Genomic DNA, 19,390 nt, shown 5'->3' with positions numbered 1-19,390 from the left:
TACTAACAAACATTTTATTACAGAATTCAAATTCTTACAGTGAAAAAAATGATCCTAGTCTGACCCGACTCCCACTTCACACTAAATTATTTTCTGAACAAAACCCCCCAAATAACAAAAACAGTGTGCAGATGTGAATAAACCCGCTTACAGAAAATTAAAATGAAATGAGATGAAGAGACGGCACAGCACAGTCAGGATACAGGACATAGCTGCTCCTGTCAACCCTCACTCTAGAGTTTAGCTGGTACAAACAGCCAGTTCTTGCATCTTCTCAATTTCAATTCAATGAATCAGAGCATAAAAAGCAAAGCTGGTAGAAGGAAAACAGGAGCTTTGCTGACTCTTCTTTCACATTTGCCTTTTAATCTTCATCAGGTGTCACTTGGTCTCCACTTAATGCCGCAGCATCTCCTGGAACCTGGAAAAATAAAGTTAAAGAGCATATTGTTATAGTCGGGGTAAAAAAACAAAACAAAACCCAGTCAGTGTGTGTCCAAGGACATCATCCCCTAAGCAAATCGCGAAGATTTTTCATATGTATAAGTTACATTAGTTATATAGCTCTGTGTTTTTGCTTTAAGGATATTAATGCTTACAAACGTCTAAAAATGCAGAAGATACCCCGCCGTCAGGCTGTTTCTTTTACCAAAATCTCTGCACGTTGTTTTCTAGCTGGATCTGAACTTATGAAAATGTTATCTGGGCCACTTTTAGGTGAATGACCACTGAAAGCAGCAATCCTTTCTGCAGACTTTGTTTGCCCCTCAGGCTGGTGTGTTAACATCTTACCGTTCTCAAAGCTGTCCTTCTTCTTCGTCAGAGCTCGGATCTCCTCTCGATGCTCAGCAGCTCCACTTCGAAGATCAGCGTCGCTCCGCCGGGGATCTTTGGAGGGGCTCCCCGGTCTCCGTAGCCCAGCTCAGCGGGGATGACCAGCTTCCTCTTCTCGCCCTCGCACATGCCCAGCAGGCCCTGGTCCCAGCCTTTGATCACCTGGCCGGTGCCCAGGGTGAAGGTGAAAGGCCTGTCGCGGGGAATGCTACTGTCAAATTCGGTGCCGTCCTCCAGCTTTCCGGTGTAGTGCATATTCAGCACGTCTCCTTTGCGGGATTTGATGGGGCAGTTGTCCACTCGCTTCTTGATGCCGATCTGCAGCTTCTTCTTCTCGGCTCCACTCACCGCCGCCGGGCTCAGGGAGAGCACCGCCACCGCGAACAGCACGTACACCCGCATGGCTGCAGTACCGAGTCTGACGAGAGTGAAGCTAAAAGACCAGCGAGCAAAAAATGGGGGGAAGCAAAATGAGAAACGAGCAGGAAATCTGCTCTTGAAAGCGGATATACGTAAGATACGACCGGATGTCGTTTACCGGGTGGTGTTACTACAAAACCCGTCCGGAAAAATTACCTGAAGTTGGATTCACATTGGTTGATTCTGGTCGGTACCGTGTGGGACTAAGTTCCCTTTTTCTTGTCACTTATACATAATATATATATAAATATGTCTTTTTGTTTTCTAAAGACGGTAGTTTACTGTTATTGACAGTTTTGTTGTTGTTCTTGTTTTTTTAAAGCAGAAATGTAAAGAAAATAGTCTAAGGACTAAGGCTGTAATTCTCCAATTTGAATGTGTCATTCAGCCTTGTAAATCCTAGCAACCGTCTTAAATCAAGTTACATCCTTTTAAATTTGTGAAATATTTACTTTACTTGTTATGCCTTAGAAATTTAATATTATGCATCTGGAATGTCTTGTGTGTTTTGACGCTGAATATTTTTTTCTATTACAAATTATTTATTACAAATTAAAGTAAAAGTGTGTCTTAAATCTTAAAAATAGGATATTAAAGTAAACTGCGTATTTATTTTGTTGTGGTATGAATGGCCGTATTTACCCTGGAAGACAGCAGAGGAAACCCTGAGCCAAGTCTCTGTCCACATTAACAGTCAAAAACCAAGTTCACATATGGCAAACTGTTTAAACTGCTTTCAGTTCTGTGAAATGCAATTAATTGAATTTTAATGGAAACATTTTAAATCCAAGAAAACAGTCGTTTGATGATCCTGTTTCTTTAAGAAACACTGAACGACGAGCTCGAAACCGACTTTAGCCTCATCACTCCCACAGTCTGCGTTACGTCACCCACTGTCACTCAGTGGTCACCTGCTTCAGCTGAGGTACGTACGTCTAGTTCTCTCTGTGTACTTAAACTTGCATCTCCACGTACTCGACACTTCGAGGGTCAATAATGGGTTTGTATGTGGGCTTTACAGGGCTGAAACCCACGGGGAGAACACGGAGAAGCTAACAGCCAGTTGCCACAATGCTCGCTCGCCTGTTAGCGTCGCTCGTCAACAACCTTCACGTCGTTGAGAAGTTGGCGGAGTCTCGACCGATTCGCAGGGCGGCTCAGATCACAGCTTATGCTATCACCAAGGCTCAGATAGCCGGACGGGACGCCTCGGACCGGGCCTTGCGCTCCCAGACGCTACGGCAGGTCCGGGACGAGGCCAGCAAAGTGCCCGGGGATCTGGGAGAGATCAGTGGCCGCCTCAAGAGAGTCAGAGACACGTTTGTGAATGAGGTGAAGTCAGGCTGGAAGGACGGATCCAGGCAGGTGAAGAAGTGAAGAAGACAAGCTGGTTGTGGGATGTGACCGAAACGCTGCTGCTTGAACTAAATAGAACTATTGTGTGAGCACATTGTGTCAGCATGGGACAGAGACGGCGTGCTGGTGAACCATCACCATCAGGGTGCGCTCAGGTGGTCGGTAATGTCTGTACTTGCAATCAGCAAGGTCAGTTTATAACAAACTGTGGTTAGAAAAATCAATGTCTTTTTAAACTTCTGAAAACACGTGGGAGCTTGAAGTGTGCTCTTTACCTCCCACAAACTTCTGATGGTGACGTGGACGCTGTGTTTAAGTAAAACATTTTGTTTAGAAGATTTAGATTGGCTTCTGATGAGGTCTTCTTGACATTCATCCCTTGTAGCGAACTGTGCAATCATTTGTCCGTAACACATCATCCTGCCAAAGAGCCTTTTCTGGCTCTGTGTTTCTAGAGTAAAAAAGTATTCATATTAAGTGAGATGTGCTGTGTAAAAAGACCTTTTAGATGTGACTCAATCAATAAATATTATAATTCAAAACTGCTGATAGTCTGCACCTAAATCCCATCTTGATTGTATTAAACTGCTGTGGTGTACAGAGACGCAATTACAAATATGTGCAATTGCCCAGAAACTTTATACCTCATAATCAATGGGTGAGTTTTACAGTAGGAATCTGGTCATATCAGGGAAAGCACACTTGCTACCAAATGAAAATAACTTCTTAGTAAAGGAACACTTTTTAATTGGTGTACAGCATTAGTTGATTAAACTTCAGGGATATTGATTTGGTCAGTTTAGTAGCAGAAGGGTTTTATAGTTTCAGCTACCTTGGTGTCAATGAAATAGTCTTATTGCTGCCCCTCTAATTATCCCCAAAAGAGTAGGAATTTTACAGGTGGAGGCCACTGACATTGTTTCCCCTTTTTGTTTTGTTTTTTTTTTCTTTCACTAGTTTTACATTTAGCTGCTACTGGTAGCATGAGGCAGAAGTTGTCCATTGGATTGAGATCTGATGACTGTGGAGCTCATTTGAGTATAGTGACCTCACCATCACGTTCAACAAACCAGTTTGAGGTGATCTGATCTTTGTGACATGGTCTTTGATCCTGCTGGAAGCAGCCATCAGAAGATGCAGTCAGTAACAATTCTCAGGTAGGCTGTGGCATTTAAGCAATGGTCAGTTTGTCCTAAAGGGCCCAAAGTGTAAAAAGAACCCCCCCCCACACACACACAAAAAAAAAACTCCCAATATCGTTCCGCCACCATCACCCTGAACCTTTGATATAAGGGCAGGAAGGATCCATAATTTCATATTGTTTATACCAAATTTGGACCCTGTCGTCTGAATGTCACAGCAGATTTTTGGACTCACCAGACCAGGCATTGTTTTCTAATTGATTATTGTGTTTGTTTGTTTTTTTTTGGAGGGGGGGGGGGGTTTGTCCTGATCTCAGTGGACAGGAGGGGCACCCAATTTGGTTTTCTGCTGGCATAGCCCACCTGCTTCAAAGTTTGATGTGTAATCTGTTTAGAGATGCTCTGCTGCAAATGTTGGTTGTAAAAAGTAGTTATTTTCTTTCTGCTCCCTTCCATCAGCCTGAAGAATTATTGTCCCCTGAATAATAAAAATATTTTTACCCAGAGAACTGCTGCCAACTGGATACTTTTAGATCATTCTCTCTATATTCTAGAAATAGTTGTGTGGAAAACTCTCAGCAGATCAGCAGCCTCTAAAGACTCAGACCAGCCCGTCTGGCACCAAAAAGTCACTTAAATCAACTTTCTTCCCAAATCTGATGCTCAGTTTAAACCTGAACAGGTCACCTCCCTCATGTTTAATTGCACTGAGTTACGGTGATGTGATTAGTCGGTTAGATATTTGTGTTGAACAGTGTTGAACAGTTGTGCCTAATAAAGTGGCCACAAAAAAGATCCTCATGGAGAGAGAATTTGAAACACCTACAGAAAAGTGGAAAAAAAAAAAACACTGGACAATTTTAAAGAAGGCTCTACAGAGTGCATTTTGCAGTAAAGAGCTTTATTTCATTAGAAAGAGCTTTATTTAGAAATACTTGTGCAGACACACTGGCCTGGCAACTAAATATTAGTCACATGTTCCATCATTTCACATAGAAATACATGTCTTATCCACAGAAAGAGAAGGCATTGGTTTCTGACAACATGAGTCAGTACATATACACTGATATGGCACCTGAACTTCATATAAAAATAAATCTCTTAACATAGGAAAAATTCACATCCAATCAGCATGTTAACAACAGGAAATAGCATCAAGCAGCAGCAGCATCCAACAGGTACAGTGAATCTGAGCAAAAACAGTCATTGTTAAAGAGAGAGTAAGTGAGCTGTTTGGGTTGGAAGACATGCGATCACACTCTGGAATGATTAAAGGAAAATCAAACCCCTTCCTAACCAGACTAGACCTACAAAAATTGAAATTAAACAATTTTTTCAAGGTTTTAAAGTCCAAATGACCCAAACAAGTCTTGCACCAACACTCCTCTGTCACTTCAACCATCCAGAAAAACAAATTCACATTCACCCTCCGACACAAACCACAGGGTGTCTCCTTCATGTTCTCCCCAAAGTTGTTGGAACCTGACAGGTTGTGCTGGTTTTATTCACTCCATCTGTGAAAAAACGGATAAACTGCAAAATGTGCAGAAAATGGCTGGATGGTGGAACATGTATTGTCTGCTGACACTGCTGTTCCCGATCAAATGCATCAGATTACAATCAATAATGAGAAAAAAACAGATTTCACTGCACTGGTGCAGGCTTGATCGCATCATTTAAGGACTTAAAATTTAAACATTTGAGGAGTATACATGAAGCAGACAGCCTACGGACGCACATGGAGTTGCTTGTCATTACACATTCGCAGCACAGCTCTGTGTGCAGGTCACACTAGTCCATTTTCACTGATATGGTATTAGCTTACAGTAGAAACAGCCTGGAGCAAGAAAAAGGCTGTGCTCGTATGCAGTATTTACAGTGCAAGTGGCAGCAAAGCAGCAATCTGACTTGTGGACTCACAGGAAACCTTGGGAAACTAAAAAGCCGGTGTGAATCCAGTTATAACTGGCTAGGTCAGGACAGTTTTAAATCTTTAACGGCTCACACGTGAGCTTAAAAGTCAGACTGCGCTTTCTTTGCAAAGCCAGATTTGGAGAGACGGTGCTGCATTACCCACTTACAGTAACAGATGGCAGCACATGCACTGATATGGCAGCTCACCTTTAGTAAACAAAGCGGCAGCAGCACGTTCCCCTATTTGGCTGACAGTCGACTGGTAGCTTACTCATACCTCTGCCACAAAAACAGGAAGCGTTGTGCATCAGCACTACTACATCTCACATCCGAAGGCAGCTCCGACATGCCGTCCTCTCATGTGTTTAATTAACATACAATCAGGCAAATACAGAAAGGCAAAGGGCTCCCAGGGCAGTGAATGCATTTATGGTGGCGGGGGTTGAGTGGACAGCAATCAGAAGAATTAAAGCCTGGACATTAATGTGGTGAAAAGAGGTGAATGAAAAAAAAAGGAAAAGAAGTGACAGTTGTGTCTCAGAAAGGAGAGCATACAGAAAAACAAAAAAGGGGAAAGGAGTGGGGAAAAGAGTAGCCGTGTAGGCCTGTCATGCTGTCGTTACATCCAGTAGTTGGTCAGCATGAAGCTGAACAAGGCAGTTGGCAGCAGCCACACAGAGGACGCCACTGGAAAAGGAGAGAGATCAAGAAGTATTAGCGAGGCTGTACATGAGATTTATTTTTATGTTAATGAAGCAATCCCCGAGACAGATGGCCGGCTTTTAGTCAAATTTAAGTTGGAACAAGTTTTCTTCAACTCTAGATCTCCATTGTCTTCAATCTGTTTATTTTTGTCCATCAGTGGAACTTTTTGTATCAGATACAAAGCACACATTTTTTTATTCCTTGCAAACTTTAAGACAGAAATTTAGGACAACTGCACTCTGGCATTTCAACTTAAAGAGGCCGCTGCATTGTTTCATTTCATTTTCCATCATCTGTCTTAAACTCTTGTGTGAGCATGCCATACTTCTACTAGTTTCCCCATTTCCAGTCTTTATGTTACACTAGGCTAGTGCCTGGAGCTTCAGACTTGACATACATAGGTTAGCATGTTGGCTTTACCTGCATTCGATGAGCTGCACTCCAAGTCAACCAGCGAGTCCAAGTAGACCTGGCCCAGCCACTCCTGGTAGGTCTTTCTGTCAGCAACACCCACGAGACGCACAGTGGAGTCTTTGAAAATAAGATCTGTACCTTTGTACACCTGTGAGTCAAACATCTTGAAAGCAGTACCTGTGTCACTGCCAAAATATGTCTGCAAAGAAACACATGGATATAAAAATTTCATGGGAAAATCATGCTTGACAGAGTAATTCATGCTTTTGGATGCCCAGTTTGAATTCTCAGACCTCAGAGCATCCTTGAACATACTGCCAAAAATCCCCAAACTCTTATTCTGAAGGATCTCTGACTCTCACAAAGAACATTCAGATGAACAGCATTACCTGTGCTTGGTCCAAAAGTCCATAGATAGCATGGATGTTCATGTCTGGGCGTACCATTACAGCGTGGGAAGGGACTCTGCCCAGGTTGCAGTATTTATAATGCGTTACCTCGGCTTTACCTTCAGACTGACAGAGCAGCTGGAAATCTGAAGGCAGCAGACCTACACAACACAATTCAGATGACTGACTTTAATGTAAACATGTTTTTTTTGTTTGTTTTTTTTATTCTCCCTAAAATAGGAGACGTTTAAAGGTGAGCATCTCAAAGTCCGGTGTTACTCGTCTTACCGTCAGTGTTTTCGAGGACAGTAGAATGCTTGACGAACGCCACGTCTCCCTCTCCTTTTGCCACACACCTGAAACGACCGGATAAACAAACACATGCAAGTGTTGCGTGAGTGCATTAATCTTCAATAGAATTTATACTTTATAATTTGGAGGAGCTGTGGCATGTTTCCCATATACACAAATATATCAGAAATGCTTCTGTGATTTGGATCTGTATGAAATTTCCACTGCTGAAAATTGAAAGGTAAAGACCTTCCAATAACCTGACAACCACCTATATGCAAGCACTTGGCGACAGTGGGAAGGAAAATCTCCTTTAAACAGGACAAAACCTTGTTTCTGCTATATTAGAAAATATTTTAACAACATCCTCTTAAATTATTTGATACACTGTCAGGGCAAAATATTGCTCAAAGCTGCTTTAACAAATGCTGACTTAAAGAAATGCAGTGTTTGTACAGAAGAGGGTAAAAAATGTCTTCCTTCAGTGAATGAATCCAGATTTCCTGATGCGGTGCAGTGGGCTTGGGGTGGGTTTTTAGTACCTGAAGGCGCCGTCGTAGCCATCATAAAGGTCTTTTCCTTTCTCGCATTTGTTCTGTCCTGATTCGTCTCCCACACAGAGTTCACACAGGCTGCTGGGGAAACCGGCTTGATTCGCACCTGGTACACAGCACTTTTCAAAGAAGTCTCCAACAGCTAAGCATCATGGGAAACATAAAATGCAAATTTAGAGACTGCCCTGACAATTTAGGCTCTATCTGAGGTAAAAGAAAGAGCAACAGCAGTGTTTGATCATTCCACTGGTGTTACAGTTTGACCATAAATGTGCCTAAAATTTAAAAAACTTAATCAGGGTTGTAATGAACTGGAGAAACTAAAAATAACACAGTTTTATTACAGCCTCTGCTATCAAAGCTCACAGTTTTCTATATTTGCCTCCTGACCACATCAGCTCATACTTCTACAACACACACACACACACACACACACACACACACACACACACCAAACTGACCTTGGGGTATCTGACATTGTTGTGGGCTGATCAGACCTCTCTCCATCAGAACTGCTACGGGAATGTTCCAGCCAGCTGTGCGGCCATATCCGGTGTGACAGGAGCGACGGCCACGCAGGTCGTCTAGGTTACGAATGTCAGAACTGCTCTTTTTCACCACTGCAACTGCGTAGTATGAGGAACCATCATGGTCGTCTGGAGAAAGAAAAGAAAAAAACCCCACCTGCATGATTGCTTCTCGTCTGTGAAACCAGACCACTGTGACTGTATTTTGGAGTCTCTGTGTTTTTACCTGTGTAGCTCTCGCCAGTAGCTGGGACCAAGCCATAGTCTTTGCCTGCAGTGTAGATATAACCTCCATCCAGAGTGATGGCGTCGGCATCTTTGTTCTATAAACACATGACAAGGAAACGCTGGAGTAAAGATACCAGAACTGCTAGAATAAAGCATTTTTTATATCATTTCTACAAAAGTATTCTGCAGGCTGATGTATAATAGCTGTCTGAGATAAGTAAGTAACATATTTACATATATTCGTAAGTGCATGCTAGTTGTGAGGTAACAAGACAATATACATGTGACTATTATGTATCCTTAATATAGCAGTTTTGCCCCAAAAGGCAAAACTGCTGTGGGCTGTAGAACAGGGGTGGGTTTGCTGTCTACTGTGGGCCCACACAGTCATGTTTGCTATTTCAGTAAAGCTAAATGTTAGGCAATATCTCTGTGAAGGTTTTCAGTCAGGCAATATCATTTTATGCAGTAGGTAAATGCAACACTTGCATTACGTGACGTGTTTGTAGGGAACTGAATGCAATGATCTGAGTTATTGTCGTTTTAGGGACTAAGAACCAGTAGGGAGATTTCTGTTACCTTGATTTTCTTCATACAGTCAGTCACAGAGTCCCCGTAGACACAGTTAATGTTTGGAGTTAGCCCTTTACTCTGGAAGGCCACGCTCATGTCAGCACATTTCTGCTGCTCACCGCTGGATATCACACACCACCGCAGGGCATTTGGGATATCTGACATGGGAGGTAGTTGTAGGTTGTAAAGACAGTTAAATAGGTTTTAAAGCAAGTTAAGGAATGATCCGAAGTGTTTAATAAAAGATTGTTCACCTTTGGGATCACAGTCCATGGCCTTCAAAGCATTATGGTACCTATTACCCATCCACTTCTTGGGTTCATCTGAGTTAGCTGCCTTAAAGGTGGTGGCGAGATTAGAGAAAAGCACAGTTCCGTCTCCATAATCCGCCGATGAAAACATGGGGAAGTTTGACTTTTGCTGCAAACAGGAGGTCAATGTCAATTAACACTGGAGTACTATGACTAGAGTGTTATTCAAATAAAACATGGAAGGCATTATCACATGTAAAGGTTAAGATGGTTAAATCCTGCCATATCTTAAAATACTTTTACACTTTATTCCAAACTTGACAACTTGAAAGCCAAGTGGTAACCATATGTTCACATGTATATAAACCATATGCCAGTGTTTCTAAGCTATTATTTCAGTTGGCCTCTAACACAGACTTGAGTGAAGTCTTACATTTTCAGCTCACAGCCAACCTCCAGTTTGAACTCTTAACTACACTAACACACCCACACACTCTATATGCAATAAGAAATGTAAGCAATCTCACACCAAGGCTAAACTGGTGACTATTGTGGAGTTTTATTAATATCACAGAGCTTTTCCCATTACTCGTGCTTTTAGCACTGAAGCTGGTAATTTGCTGTCAGTAGCATAAGTACAGTTAAACCGAGGTGCTTCAGATGGTCGAAGAACACACTCTTCCAAAATTATTATTGGAGATTGATTCAGGCTTAACTAGCCATCTGTACAACTGACAAGCACGTAACCAGACAGTAAGTGGAACATATGGCAGCACAGCACAGGTTTAATTGATTTTCAATTCTAATCTCACCTTTGAGAGACACAAACAAGGTCACCCAGGCTTGCTACTACCTCCGGAGGAATATTGTAATTTTAGGTATGTGTACATAAATGTGTACATAAATGTGTGTGTTTATTTGAATATATGATGTTTAATTCCATCTTTTTCTTTTAGGAGTTGCTATTAATATTAATTTTAAGTTGTTCACATTTGAATCACACCTTCAAATTTTAGTGAAGATTTTTAATTGACTTAAAATGTTTGGACAGCAGAACCTTGTAACACTAGTTTTGAAAAGTGCAAATACAATTTAATATTATTATTATTAGTAGTAGTAGTAGTATTCAACCGATTATAAAATCAAATAGGTTCAGCAGCCTGAGTTTGTTTAACTTTACATTTAGTGACCATCTTTAATAATGATATTAATGTCTTTTTGTTTACATTTTTTTTGTAATGGTTATTCATACTGTGTAGGTGGGGGGGGGAAAGGCTCTGACTTTCACAATGCAGAAAAATAACCCCTTGGCTTACTGAGGTGCTACTGATGTGCCATTAATGTCTGAATGTTCCTAAGGAGGGTTTGTTTGGACCTACCAGGCCTTCCATCAGCATGTTAAACACCACAGAGGGACTGATGTCATTTCTGACCACAACACCACGAGATGGGACAGGGACCAGGTTGCACCGGCTCCACTGAGTAACAGGAGCTCTAGTGCCATCAGGACACAGCAGTTCATAGTCTGAGGACTTCAGATCTTTTGCCCAGGTTGGACCATGACCTGGTGAAGAAGCACCTGGTTAAGTTACATCCTGAATGATAAAACCGGCTTAGTAGGAAACTAATTACTATAATAACCAACTAATGTCTGTCTACCCTTCACTAACTATGACTTTACCGTCAGTGTTCTCCCCTACAGTTGTGTCTTTGATGAAGGCCACATCTCCAGCACCTTCAGCCAAACACCTACAGAGACCAAGATTGTTGTGAAATAGAAACAAATTAACAGATATACTGGACTCATACCTAACTGTGTATCTTCTGTGTAAGAGTGTAATGAGTGTGAATGTGGGTTTACCTGAAAGCTCCTTCGTAGCTGTAGTACCTCTCATTGCTGCTCATCTCACATTTGTGCTGCCCACTTTCATCTCCTATGCACAGCTGACATAGAGACTGGGGCTCACCTTGGGTAGCTCCAGGGATACAACTGGCATTGAAGAAATTTGCAACACCTAATATGCAAACACACACACATGCAACGAAATGTTACTGTGACATGCAACCGGTGTATTACATTATTCTGTAAGAATATGTATTTTGAGAAGTGTGTAAAGTTTACTTTGAATGTTCAGCAGGCAATCTCAGTTAGTTTTATTAGCATTATCATTTTAATATTTTTCCTGTAGAGTTCATACACCGAAGTACCAAAATAAACACTGTGTGCTGTCGGTCCTGCTTGCTGCACAACAACATTCAATATTTAGTATTTACTGCTGTTTATACTTAGCTAGATTAATGCGATGGTGTTGTGTTTAGTATGTTGCTCTGGTTTTTTTTTTTTTGCTTGTTTTCTCTTCTTTTTCTCTCAACAGGTGATCCAGGAGATTTTTCTTTTTTCTCTTTTTAAGTGCCCTTTCTCACTGTCCCTGTTATCCTTTTTATCGTTAACTCGGTTTTCCTCGGTCTTTTCACGTGTGTTATGAATATCTCTTTTTTTTTCGGTACCGGTACTAGTTTTATTTTGTTGTATTTATCCACGACACCTTAAATGCCGGTCCGTGAAAATATTGTCGGGCATAAACCGGTCTGTGGCGCAAAAAAGGTTGGGGACCGCTGATTTATACAACCATTTGGAGGCTTTTACTTTAAAAACACACATCACTATGTTAATCATGATAACCTTCCTATGCGGGTATTTTTTTACTGCAGGTTCAACTTCCAGTTAAAATGACACAATGTTCCTTTAGTGTATATATAAATATATATATTCGCTATCATCTGATCATTTATTAATAAGTTCTATGTAGCTGTGAAAATAATTGTAGGCTGTGTTGTCCTGGTCACTTCGTCTTGTACCTCCGTACTCACCTGTTCAAGATTACTCCATAAAACAAACTTAACTCATGTTATTCTCTGCTAGCTGTACTGTGTTCCTGTCATGTTGTATTCTGTCTAAAATGACTAAATATTCAAAACTCAAACATGTCATTCATACCCTGTGGGATGTTGCAGCCCATCACGGACATGTAGCCTTGGTCTATCAAGTACCCTATGGGCATGTTCCACCCAGCAGTGCGACCTATCCTGGTGTGGCAGCTCTTCTTTCCTGCCAGGTTGTGGATATTGATGCCAGAGTTTTTTTTCGTCACTACAGCAACTGCATGGTAGGTGGTGACAGCTGAAGCAAAAAAGCACAGGTATTAGCAACCGCTGTATGAGACTGATAAATCTAGACCCACAAATGGTGTCTGACATGTGTCAACTGAAGAGACCAAAAGATATCTGGGATCAAAGTATAGTTTACCACATCAGTTTTGAAATATCCCACATGTACAATTATTGTTGGGATTAACAGCAGTCATAATGTAACACACTTATCCTAGGTAAACATAATGGCTGACTTGGTCATTTGCTATCTCTATGAAACACTGTGCATTAATGTTAGTAGAGATAAGCCAGAAGATATAAACTCAATAGAAAGACATGATATAAAGAGCAAATGAGATATATTCTCCGCTGAGTTCAGAAGATAATCCTTTTTGAAGAGTCATAAAAGCTTAAAATGTCATAAAAGCTTCAAGAGTGACAAAAGATGAGTTTTACTATGTAATAATAGTAAAACCTTTACATATGAATAAAACATTATTCATATGTAATGCTGTTTATTTAGGCCTATGTGCTTGCTTTTTATGAGAAATCAAGCTACTCTTGTTTCATTAGCAACAAATTAACTAACCCTTACAAACTGAGCCAAAACTCAGAAATAGTGTGAGAAACTCTAAAAACACCATTACTGCTTCTGCGGGAATTAAGAGGGTGAGTAGCAGCCAGGTGTTCCTTATCAAATACATTCGATTAATTGATCATCAGTAAGTGTGAGCATCTCTATAAAAGCATCAGTTTTGACACAATTTTCCCAACTGTGGGTACCCCAGCAAATTCTCCCCAGAATGTGTGATGCTCAGACGAACTGCAAAAACAACACACTCTCACTCCCAAAGCGTAACATTTTACAGTACATGACAAATCCTCGATATATTACTCTTCCGGGCACCCAACACGTCCCTAGGTTACAAGATCTTAAAAATGAGGAAACATGAGAATCGTTTGGAATGAATCCACACATGTACTTTTGTTATACTTAAATTGCTTTGGAAAACACTATCCAACGTCATTAAAGTGCTGGTTAACCTTAGGGATAAGGTTGGGGTTAGGGCTTGAATACATGGTTGGAGTGTCATTCTACTGGATTTCATCCTTAACCTGTCGCATAGCATAAGAACGTGGAGGGTCACCTTTCACGTCCCTCAGGAACTTGACAAATGGTCATTATATTACGCCTCAGGAGTGATCACGGGCTGGCAGGCCTCAGTTGCCATGTTAATTTCAGAAGTTCATTAGAATTAGCACAATTAGAAAAAGACTAAACAAGTACAGATTGTTTGAAGGGTTGCCAAGAGAAAACCTCTTTCCTCTAAAAAAGAATAAGGCACAGCTTAGGATTTGCAAAGCTGCATCTGAACAAAATCACAAGGCTTCTGGATCAGTGTCCTTTAGACAGACAAGACCAACCTGGAGATGTTTGGCCATAACGTACACAATATTTGTCAAATACTGCAGGGCGCAGTACGCCGTTCAGACCTATTGCAGTCATGGAATCGGCCATATACCATGGACAGTGATCTGTGCCTTAGCAGCAAATTTACAACAGAATGTCTGAAAAAGTGATCAAGGTGTGGCAAAGGCCCATTCAAAGTCCAAACCTCAGCCTGATTGAAATGCTCTGTCACGACCTTAAGAGAGCTGTGTACAAATTAATGAGTGCAAATCTCAATTATCTGAAGTAGCTCTGGAAAAGGGAGTGGACCGAAATTCTCCCCAGTGATGTGAGAGCCTGATAAAGTTATACAGAAAGTGATTATGTTCAGTTGTTGCTGCTAAACGTGGTTCACTGAATCATGGGGTGTACTGCATTTTAGGTTCGTTTTTTTTTTATTAATTAATTAATTAATTTATTTATTTAATACCAAGGTGCAATATCTACTTGTCATATTGTGAATAGATAACCTCACTAGTCTCCTGACTGGTCCGTTTACAGCATCCTGCCATACAACTGCATTTGTCCCTAACCATCGGGAACCCTCGCGTTAACATTTATCAAGTTGAAAAAGTTAGCGTTCATCCTCCAGCTTCACTGTGCTAATGCGTTTATACTATGCTAACCATAGCTCTGTTGCTAGCCACCACATAGCACATCATTATATACCCGCTAGTCCAACTTTAATAACCCTACAAATGTCACTGCTGTTTAGTTTTGTCTTCATTTATGTTGGAAGTGACAGCAAAGCTGTAGGTTTAAAATTTTCAGAAATCCCTCAATCAGAAAATAGTATATTATTTAATCTTAAAATGTTTTTGGAGACTTCCTGTATACCACTAGAGGGAGCCCACGTACCACCAGTGGTACGTGTACCACAGTTTGAGAACCACTGCATTAGAGGTTGTATTTAAATGTTCCAATATGTAAAACCTTAAAACTGAAACAGGGTGTCTTTTGTTTTCATTGTTTTGTTAGTTGATTGTAGTCTGTCTATGGCCAAAGAAACAGTTGTTAGAATATTTATTTTATTTATTTAGACATTTCTAGTTATTCTGTATTATTTAAACAAGCATGCAGTGATCGAAGGCCTTTTTTAAAAACTTTGTCATGTTCCTGTACTTATGCTGCACTCAGCTAAGCTAAGAACCCGCTAGCTTCATCACTTCTCCTTAATTGTAATTCACTGATTTGGGGTCTTACAGCCAGCCTGTGATTCACTGCCAGCCATCTTAAACGAAGCTGTTTTCCCCAAGTTGTAGATGTCTTTGGCAGACATGGACAGGGCATCAGCTTCCTTTCTCTGCAGACAAAAATATTAATGATAGTGAAACACAGGACATAGGGCGTCAGCAGTAATGGATGACTCATTAACTCAAACATTGCAAAGATGATAACTAATGAAGAAATATTTGAAACAACAACAAGTCTTTACCAATGAAGGTTTTAAAATAAACATGAAGCTCCCAGTCTGTGGTTGTCATAAAAAAAGAAACACAAAGTGTGCATTGTGCTGATAACAGATCACCAAGTTATTGGTTCATGGTTTATGTTGTTATCTGACGTCTGACTGTACTTTATGGTACTCGGAGCATTTAATCAACTTTAATGGGTCCTTGTTGGTCCCACATGACTGAAATAAACAATCTTCAAATTTTCTGGGTCCAAGGAAGCTTCAAGTTTGATTTCCTACCAGTTCAATCTTACCTGTAGTTTCTGACCGCAGTCCTCCACTGACGCTGCATTGACGCAGCTGAGGGAAGGACGGATGGAGGCTGTGCTGAAAGCCTGAGACATGGCCTGACATTTCCTCTGCTCGTTCTGTGAGATGGTGCACCATTTGATTGTGCTTTGGCCAAACACTGAGGGAGAGACAGAGGGAGTTATTCTGGCATTAAACTGTTACACCACCTGATTTACAAAAATTACATTCTGCTTCAGCACTGCTATTCCTAACATGGGAGCTGGGATCTAAAAAGGGTTGCAAAATAATTTACTAAATGGGAAAGGAAGCATATTTTTACTGCACACACGACATTCATTTTCTCAGATATTTTTCTCTGTGGTACAGCAATAAGGACTGAACAGTGTTATTCCTCCAGAATAGGGGATTATTCATAGAAATAGCTTCACTTTTATTGGTCATCAGTTAGTAAAGATGTAACCAGAAATAACTGTAATAATACAAAAGGCACCAGTACAAGGTAAATGTCCTACTTTTTAAACCTTTTGTAAGTAACGTTGTTGTGCACAGTTTGTCATTATGGTTTCTTAATCATTTTTGGTTAATTTTTTTTTTTTGCCAAATTATTTAAATCTTAAGAGTCTTAAGAATATTCAAATCTAAAAGTAAAATTGTTTTTCTGTACATGGACACTCAATAAGATCCAACACAGGATCAAAGATCTTTCATATAAAAGAAAAACGGTTGCACTTTCTTTCATACATTTACAGCATATTTAGCTTTAAAAAGCCAGTCTTACCAGTATGTAGTATTAGCAGTAGTGTTCCAACTGTCCTCCACATGGCCACAGCCTTGTTCTTGTTTTCGCTCTGCTGGATGAAATAACCTCCTTTCTCCTCTCCTCTGCTTTATAAAGTGACTTCTGAGTCAAAGTCCTCCTTCAATCTCCAAGGCTCAGCTTAAAGTCCACGTGCAAAGCTTGTATAAGGCTGTATTTTCCACTGTTTTACAACTATAATAGTGTCTTGCAGGGATTAAAAGAAGATATTAGCTCAAGTTTTTTCTAGACTTTAAGGAGTGTGCCTCCCTGGTTTACCAGGTCTGACACGTCTCTGCTGCCGCTGCCTGGCTGCAGGCCAAAGCCTGGACACAGAGGTCTTTTTTAACCCACCTCTGCTTTCCCCCTCCCTCCTCTCCTCGATCAGTGTGGTGCTTTTCCACTGATGTGCAAAAGGAAAGAAGGAATTCAGGCCAGCACATTGAGGTTGTAACTGACTCACAAAACAAGAAGTGTTTTTACCTGCTCTTACTGCTAAATTTGACATGATTTGGGGGTTTTTTTGTAACGTTCGTTTTCCATAAGTTGCAGTCAGTTCGGCCTTGTTACCACAAGGTGACCACAATGTAAGGATTACACGTAAAAGTTGGGCATTTAAAATCTCACTTAAAATTAAGAAATACACATGTCTACACAAAAGTTATTTTTACCGCAGATGAAAAAAAAAGTCTCTCTGTGATGGATTTATAGTACTACGACTTATTAATAAAGTGTTGCAGAGGCATGAGTCTGTGAGTAAATCTGTTGATGCTGGTGGGGGAGCCTTTTATATCATTAACAAGCAGTGTTGGGTAAGTTACTTTAAATTAGTAACTTAGTTACATTACTAGTTACTTCTCTCAAAAGTAACTCAGTTACTTAAAGTTACGCGTTACTTTCAAAGTAACTAGTTACTAGGGAAAGTAACTTTGGTTTTACTCAGAATTCTCTTGTTAATGTGTTTCTTCCATAACTTTGCCAGTCTTCTAGCTTGCTTACTTGCCACAAGTGCACTGTGCCACCTACCAATAGAAAGGAAAAGATAATGTGCATATTTCCACGAGAGAAAACCCACGCCTGGACCGTCGTTGACCGCCCCATGATTCTAGCCTACGTCACAGCATCATGTGCGCTTTTTACATCCAACAGGAAAACTGCAGTCGTGGTGCTTTCGATTGTACTCAGAACTCGGAAATTCTGCCTTCCAAACAGGAAGATGTGGGTAACACCAGAGTGCAAATGAGCTGCATACAGAGCTGGACTGGGACAAAAAAATCGGTCCGCGCGTTTTGACTAGAGACCGACCCACCATTATAGGAAAAATAATTCCTTTGAATGAAAAGAAACACTGTTGTGACAGTGATGTACACCGTTTTGATGGTATATATGCATCAATCTATCACTTATTTGTTGTAAGACTCAGATAATTATTTTTTAAAAGCGAGACATTTTAAATGAGAGTAAGAAAGAAAAGTGTTTCTTTGTGCCCCCCTTTCCCTGTTAATGCCCTACCTGACCCCCTGGCAACACTTTGCTAGAGCCGCCCCTGCACAGTTACCAGCTGTCAGCTACTTAGAAAAGGATCCTGGTGTTATTTGTCTCTCAGAAACAGTTCATAACTTCTCTTCAACTCATTCATGTTACCTAAAAGGTAAACCTGTTTCTCCATCACCTGTTCAGCTCTGATGATTCAGTAAGGACATCTCCTGGTTTCATCTTCATGTTTCCCTCTCACCAGATAACCAAACCGACATCATGACCAGCAGGTTTACAGCTGTGGCTCCAGCAAACATCAGCTGATACTAGAAATTAATATTAAATAAACTCTAACAATAGCTGATCAAGCTTAAACGTGCTGCTGTTGCTTATGGCGACATCCACTGGTTTACTCTTTCTGGTACAAAGTGGGCGATAAACAAACAAGAGAGAAAAGCCGATCAGCTGATCATTGATCAGTTTTATGATTGAAGTAGAAACAGGAGAGGGAGGGGGAGAGAATGAGAGAAGAAGATGCAGCTGTGCAGCAAAGACACAGAATAAATCCAGCTTTGTGTCTTTTTCATTGTAGCTGAAGTCCGGGACAAACCGTTCCTTTTCACCTCAATACGAAACTCGTAGTATTTTCTTTGAATAGGAGACGATTCCATTGTTTAGGGGATGGTTGGCAACTCTAATAATTAACCTTATAAACAAAATAAAGTTCAACATCAGTAACATCATAGCAACCACCCAGCTGTATAGAAACTCCATCATGCTAGCTAGCACACAGTACGAAAAAGTCAGCACAACGAAAATAAACTCCACCTAAACTTGGTTCATATCTGACCCAGACAGACTGCAGGTCATAACTTCTTACCTGAAGTTCAGTTCACCTGACACTCACCGGCGGCCGCCTCGGGTCTCTGCTCCTCCTGCCTCTCCTTTCCCTCATCTACCTGTTGGCCTCCACCACTTGCTAATATGACTGAATCTGTGGAAGCTCCGCCACCACACGAAGTAACGAATGACGATCTAAATCCCAGTAACGATTAACGTGTTCCTGATTTTGGCATAATAACTAGTTACTGTGCTCGTTACCACAATAATAACGTACTTACTGTAACGAGTTACTTAATAACGTGTTAGGCCCTACACTGCTAATCCGGTTGTTCAGTGATGACGCGACGAATCCTACTTCCGGGTCTAAAGTAG

General features: G+C 40.8%; 3 protein-coding genes across 3 annotated transcripts; 1 reads left to right on the top strand and 2 right to left on the bottom strand.

Annotated features, from left to right (window-relative positions):
• fkbp2 (FKBP prolyl isomerase 2) lies at positions 1-1,365 on the bottom strand. Its single transcript, XM_004562101.4, has 2 exons — positions 793-1,365; positions 1-421 (listed from the first exon to the last, which is right to left on the bottom strand). The coding sequence occupies exon 1, from the start codon at positions 1,234-1,236 to the stop codon at positions 820-822; it is 417 nt and encodes a 138-aa protein (XP_004562158.1). The 5' UTR covers positions 1,237-1,365; the 3' UTR covers positions 1-421; positions 793-819.
• A 668-nt stretch (positions 1,366-2,033) lies between these two features.
• Positions 2,034-3,157, top strand: LOC143413156 (protein NCBP2AS2-like). Its single transcript, XM_076875751.1, has 2 exons — positions 2,034-2,179; positions 2,276-3,157. Exon 2 carries the CDS (start codon positions 2,326-2,328, stop codon positions 2,629-2,631), a length of 306 nt encoding a protein of 101 aa, XP_076731866.1. The 5' UTR covers positions 2,034-2,179; positions 2,276-2,325; the 3' UTR covers positions 2,632-3,157.
• Positions 3,158-4,645: 1,488 nt separating this feature from the next.
• On the bottom strand, positions 4,646-17,562 carry meltf (melanotransferrin). The gene is made up of 16 exons (XM_004562103.4): positions 16,682-17,562; positions 15,906-16,060; positions 15,402-15,501; positions 12,597-12,779; positions 11,460-11,613; positions 11,280-11,347; positions 10,978-11,162; positions 9,602-9,767; positions 9,354-9,505; positions 8,773-8,869; positions 8,481-8,675; positions 8,008-8,161; positions 7,463-7,530; positions 7,175-7,335; positions 6,792-6,984; positions 4,646-6,353 (listed from the first exon to the last, which is right to left on the bottom strand). Exons 1-16 carry the CDS (start codon positions 16,722-16,724, stop codon positions 6,286-6,288), a joined length of 2,142 nt encoding a protein of 713 aa, XP_004562160.3. The 5' UTR covers positions 16,725-17,562; the 3' UTR covers positions 4,646-6,285.
• Positions 17,563-19,390: the final 1,828 nt, after the last annotated feature.

The sequence above is a fragment of the Maylandia zebra genome, linkage group LG17, assembly GCF_041146795.1.
Source record: "Maylandia zebra isolate NMK-2024a linkage group LG17, Mzebra_GT3a, whole genome shotgun sequence".
Lineage (NCBI taxonomy): Eukaryota > Metazoa > Chordata > Actinopteri > Cichliformes > Cichlidae > Maylandia > Maylandia zebra.
This window is presented reverse-complemented; position numbering and strand designations above follow the sequence as displayed.

Excerpts from the sequence above, each read along its gene's own strand:
- fkbp2 (XM_004562101.4), bottom strand. The coding sequence starts at position 1,236 with ATGCGGGTGTACGTGCTGTTCGCGGTGGCGGTGCTCTCCCTGAGCCCG.
- LOC143413156 (XM_076875751.1), top strand. The coding sequence starts at position 2,326 with ATGCTCGCTCGCCTGTTAGCGTCGCTCGTCAACAACCTTCACGTCGTT.
- meltf (XM_004562103.4), bottom strand. The coding sequence starts at position 16,724 with ATGTGGAGGACAGTTGGAACACTACTGCTAATACTACATACTG. Across the intron at positions 11,348-11,459 it reads AGCTACGAAGGAGCTTTCAG|GTGTTTGGCTGAAGGTGCTG; the intron begins GTAAACCCACAT and ends TGGTCTCTGTAG. Across the intron at positions 11,163-11,279 it reads TGTAGGGGAGAACACTGACG|GTCATGGTCCAACCTGGGCA; the intron begins GTAAAGTCATAG and ends CTTCTTCACCAG.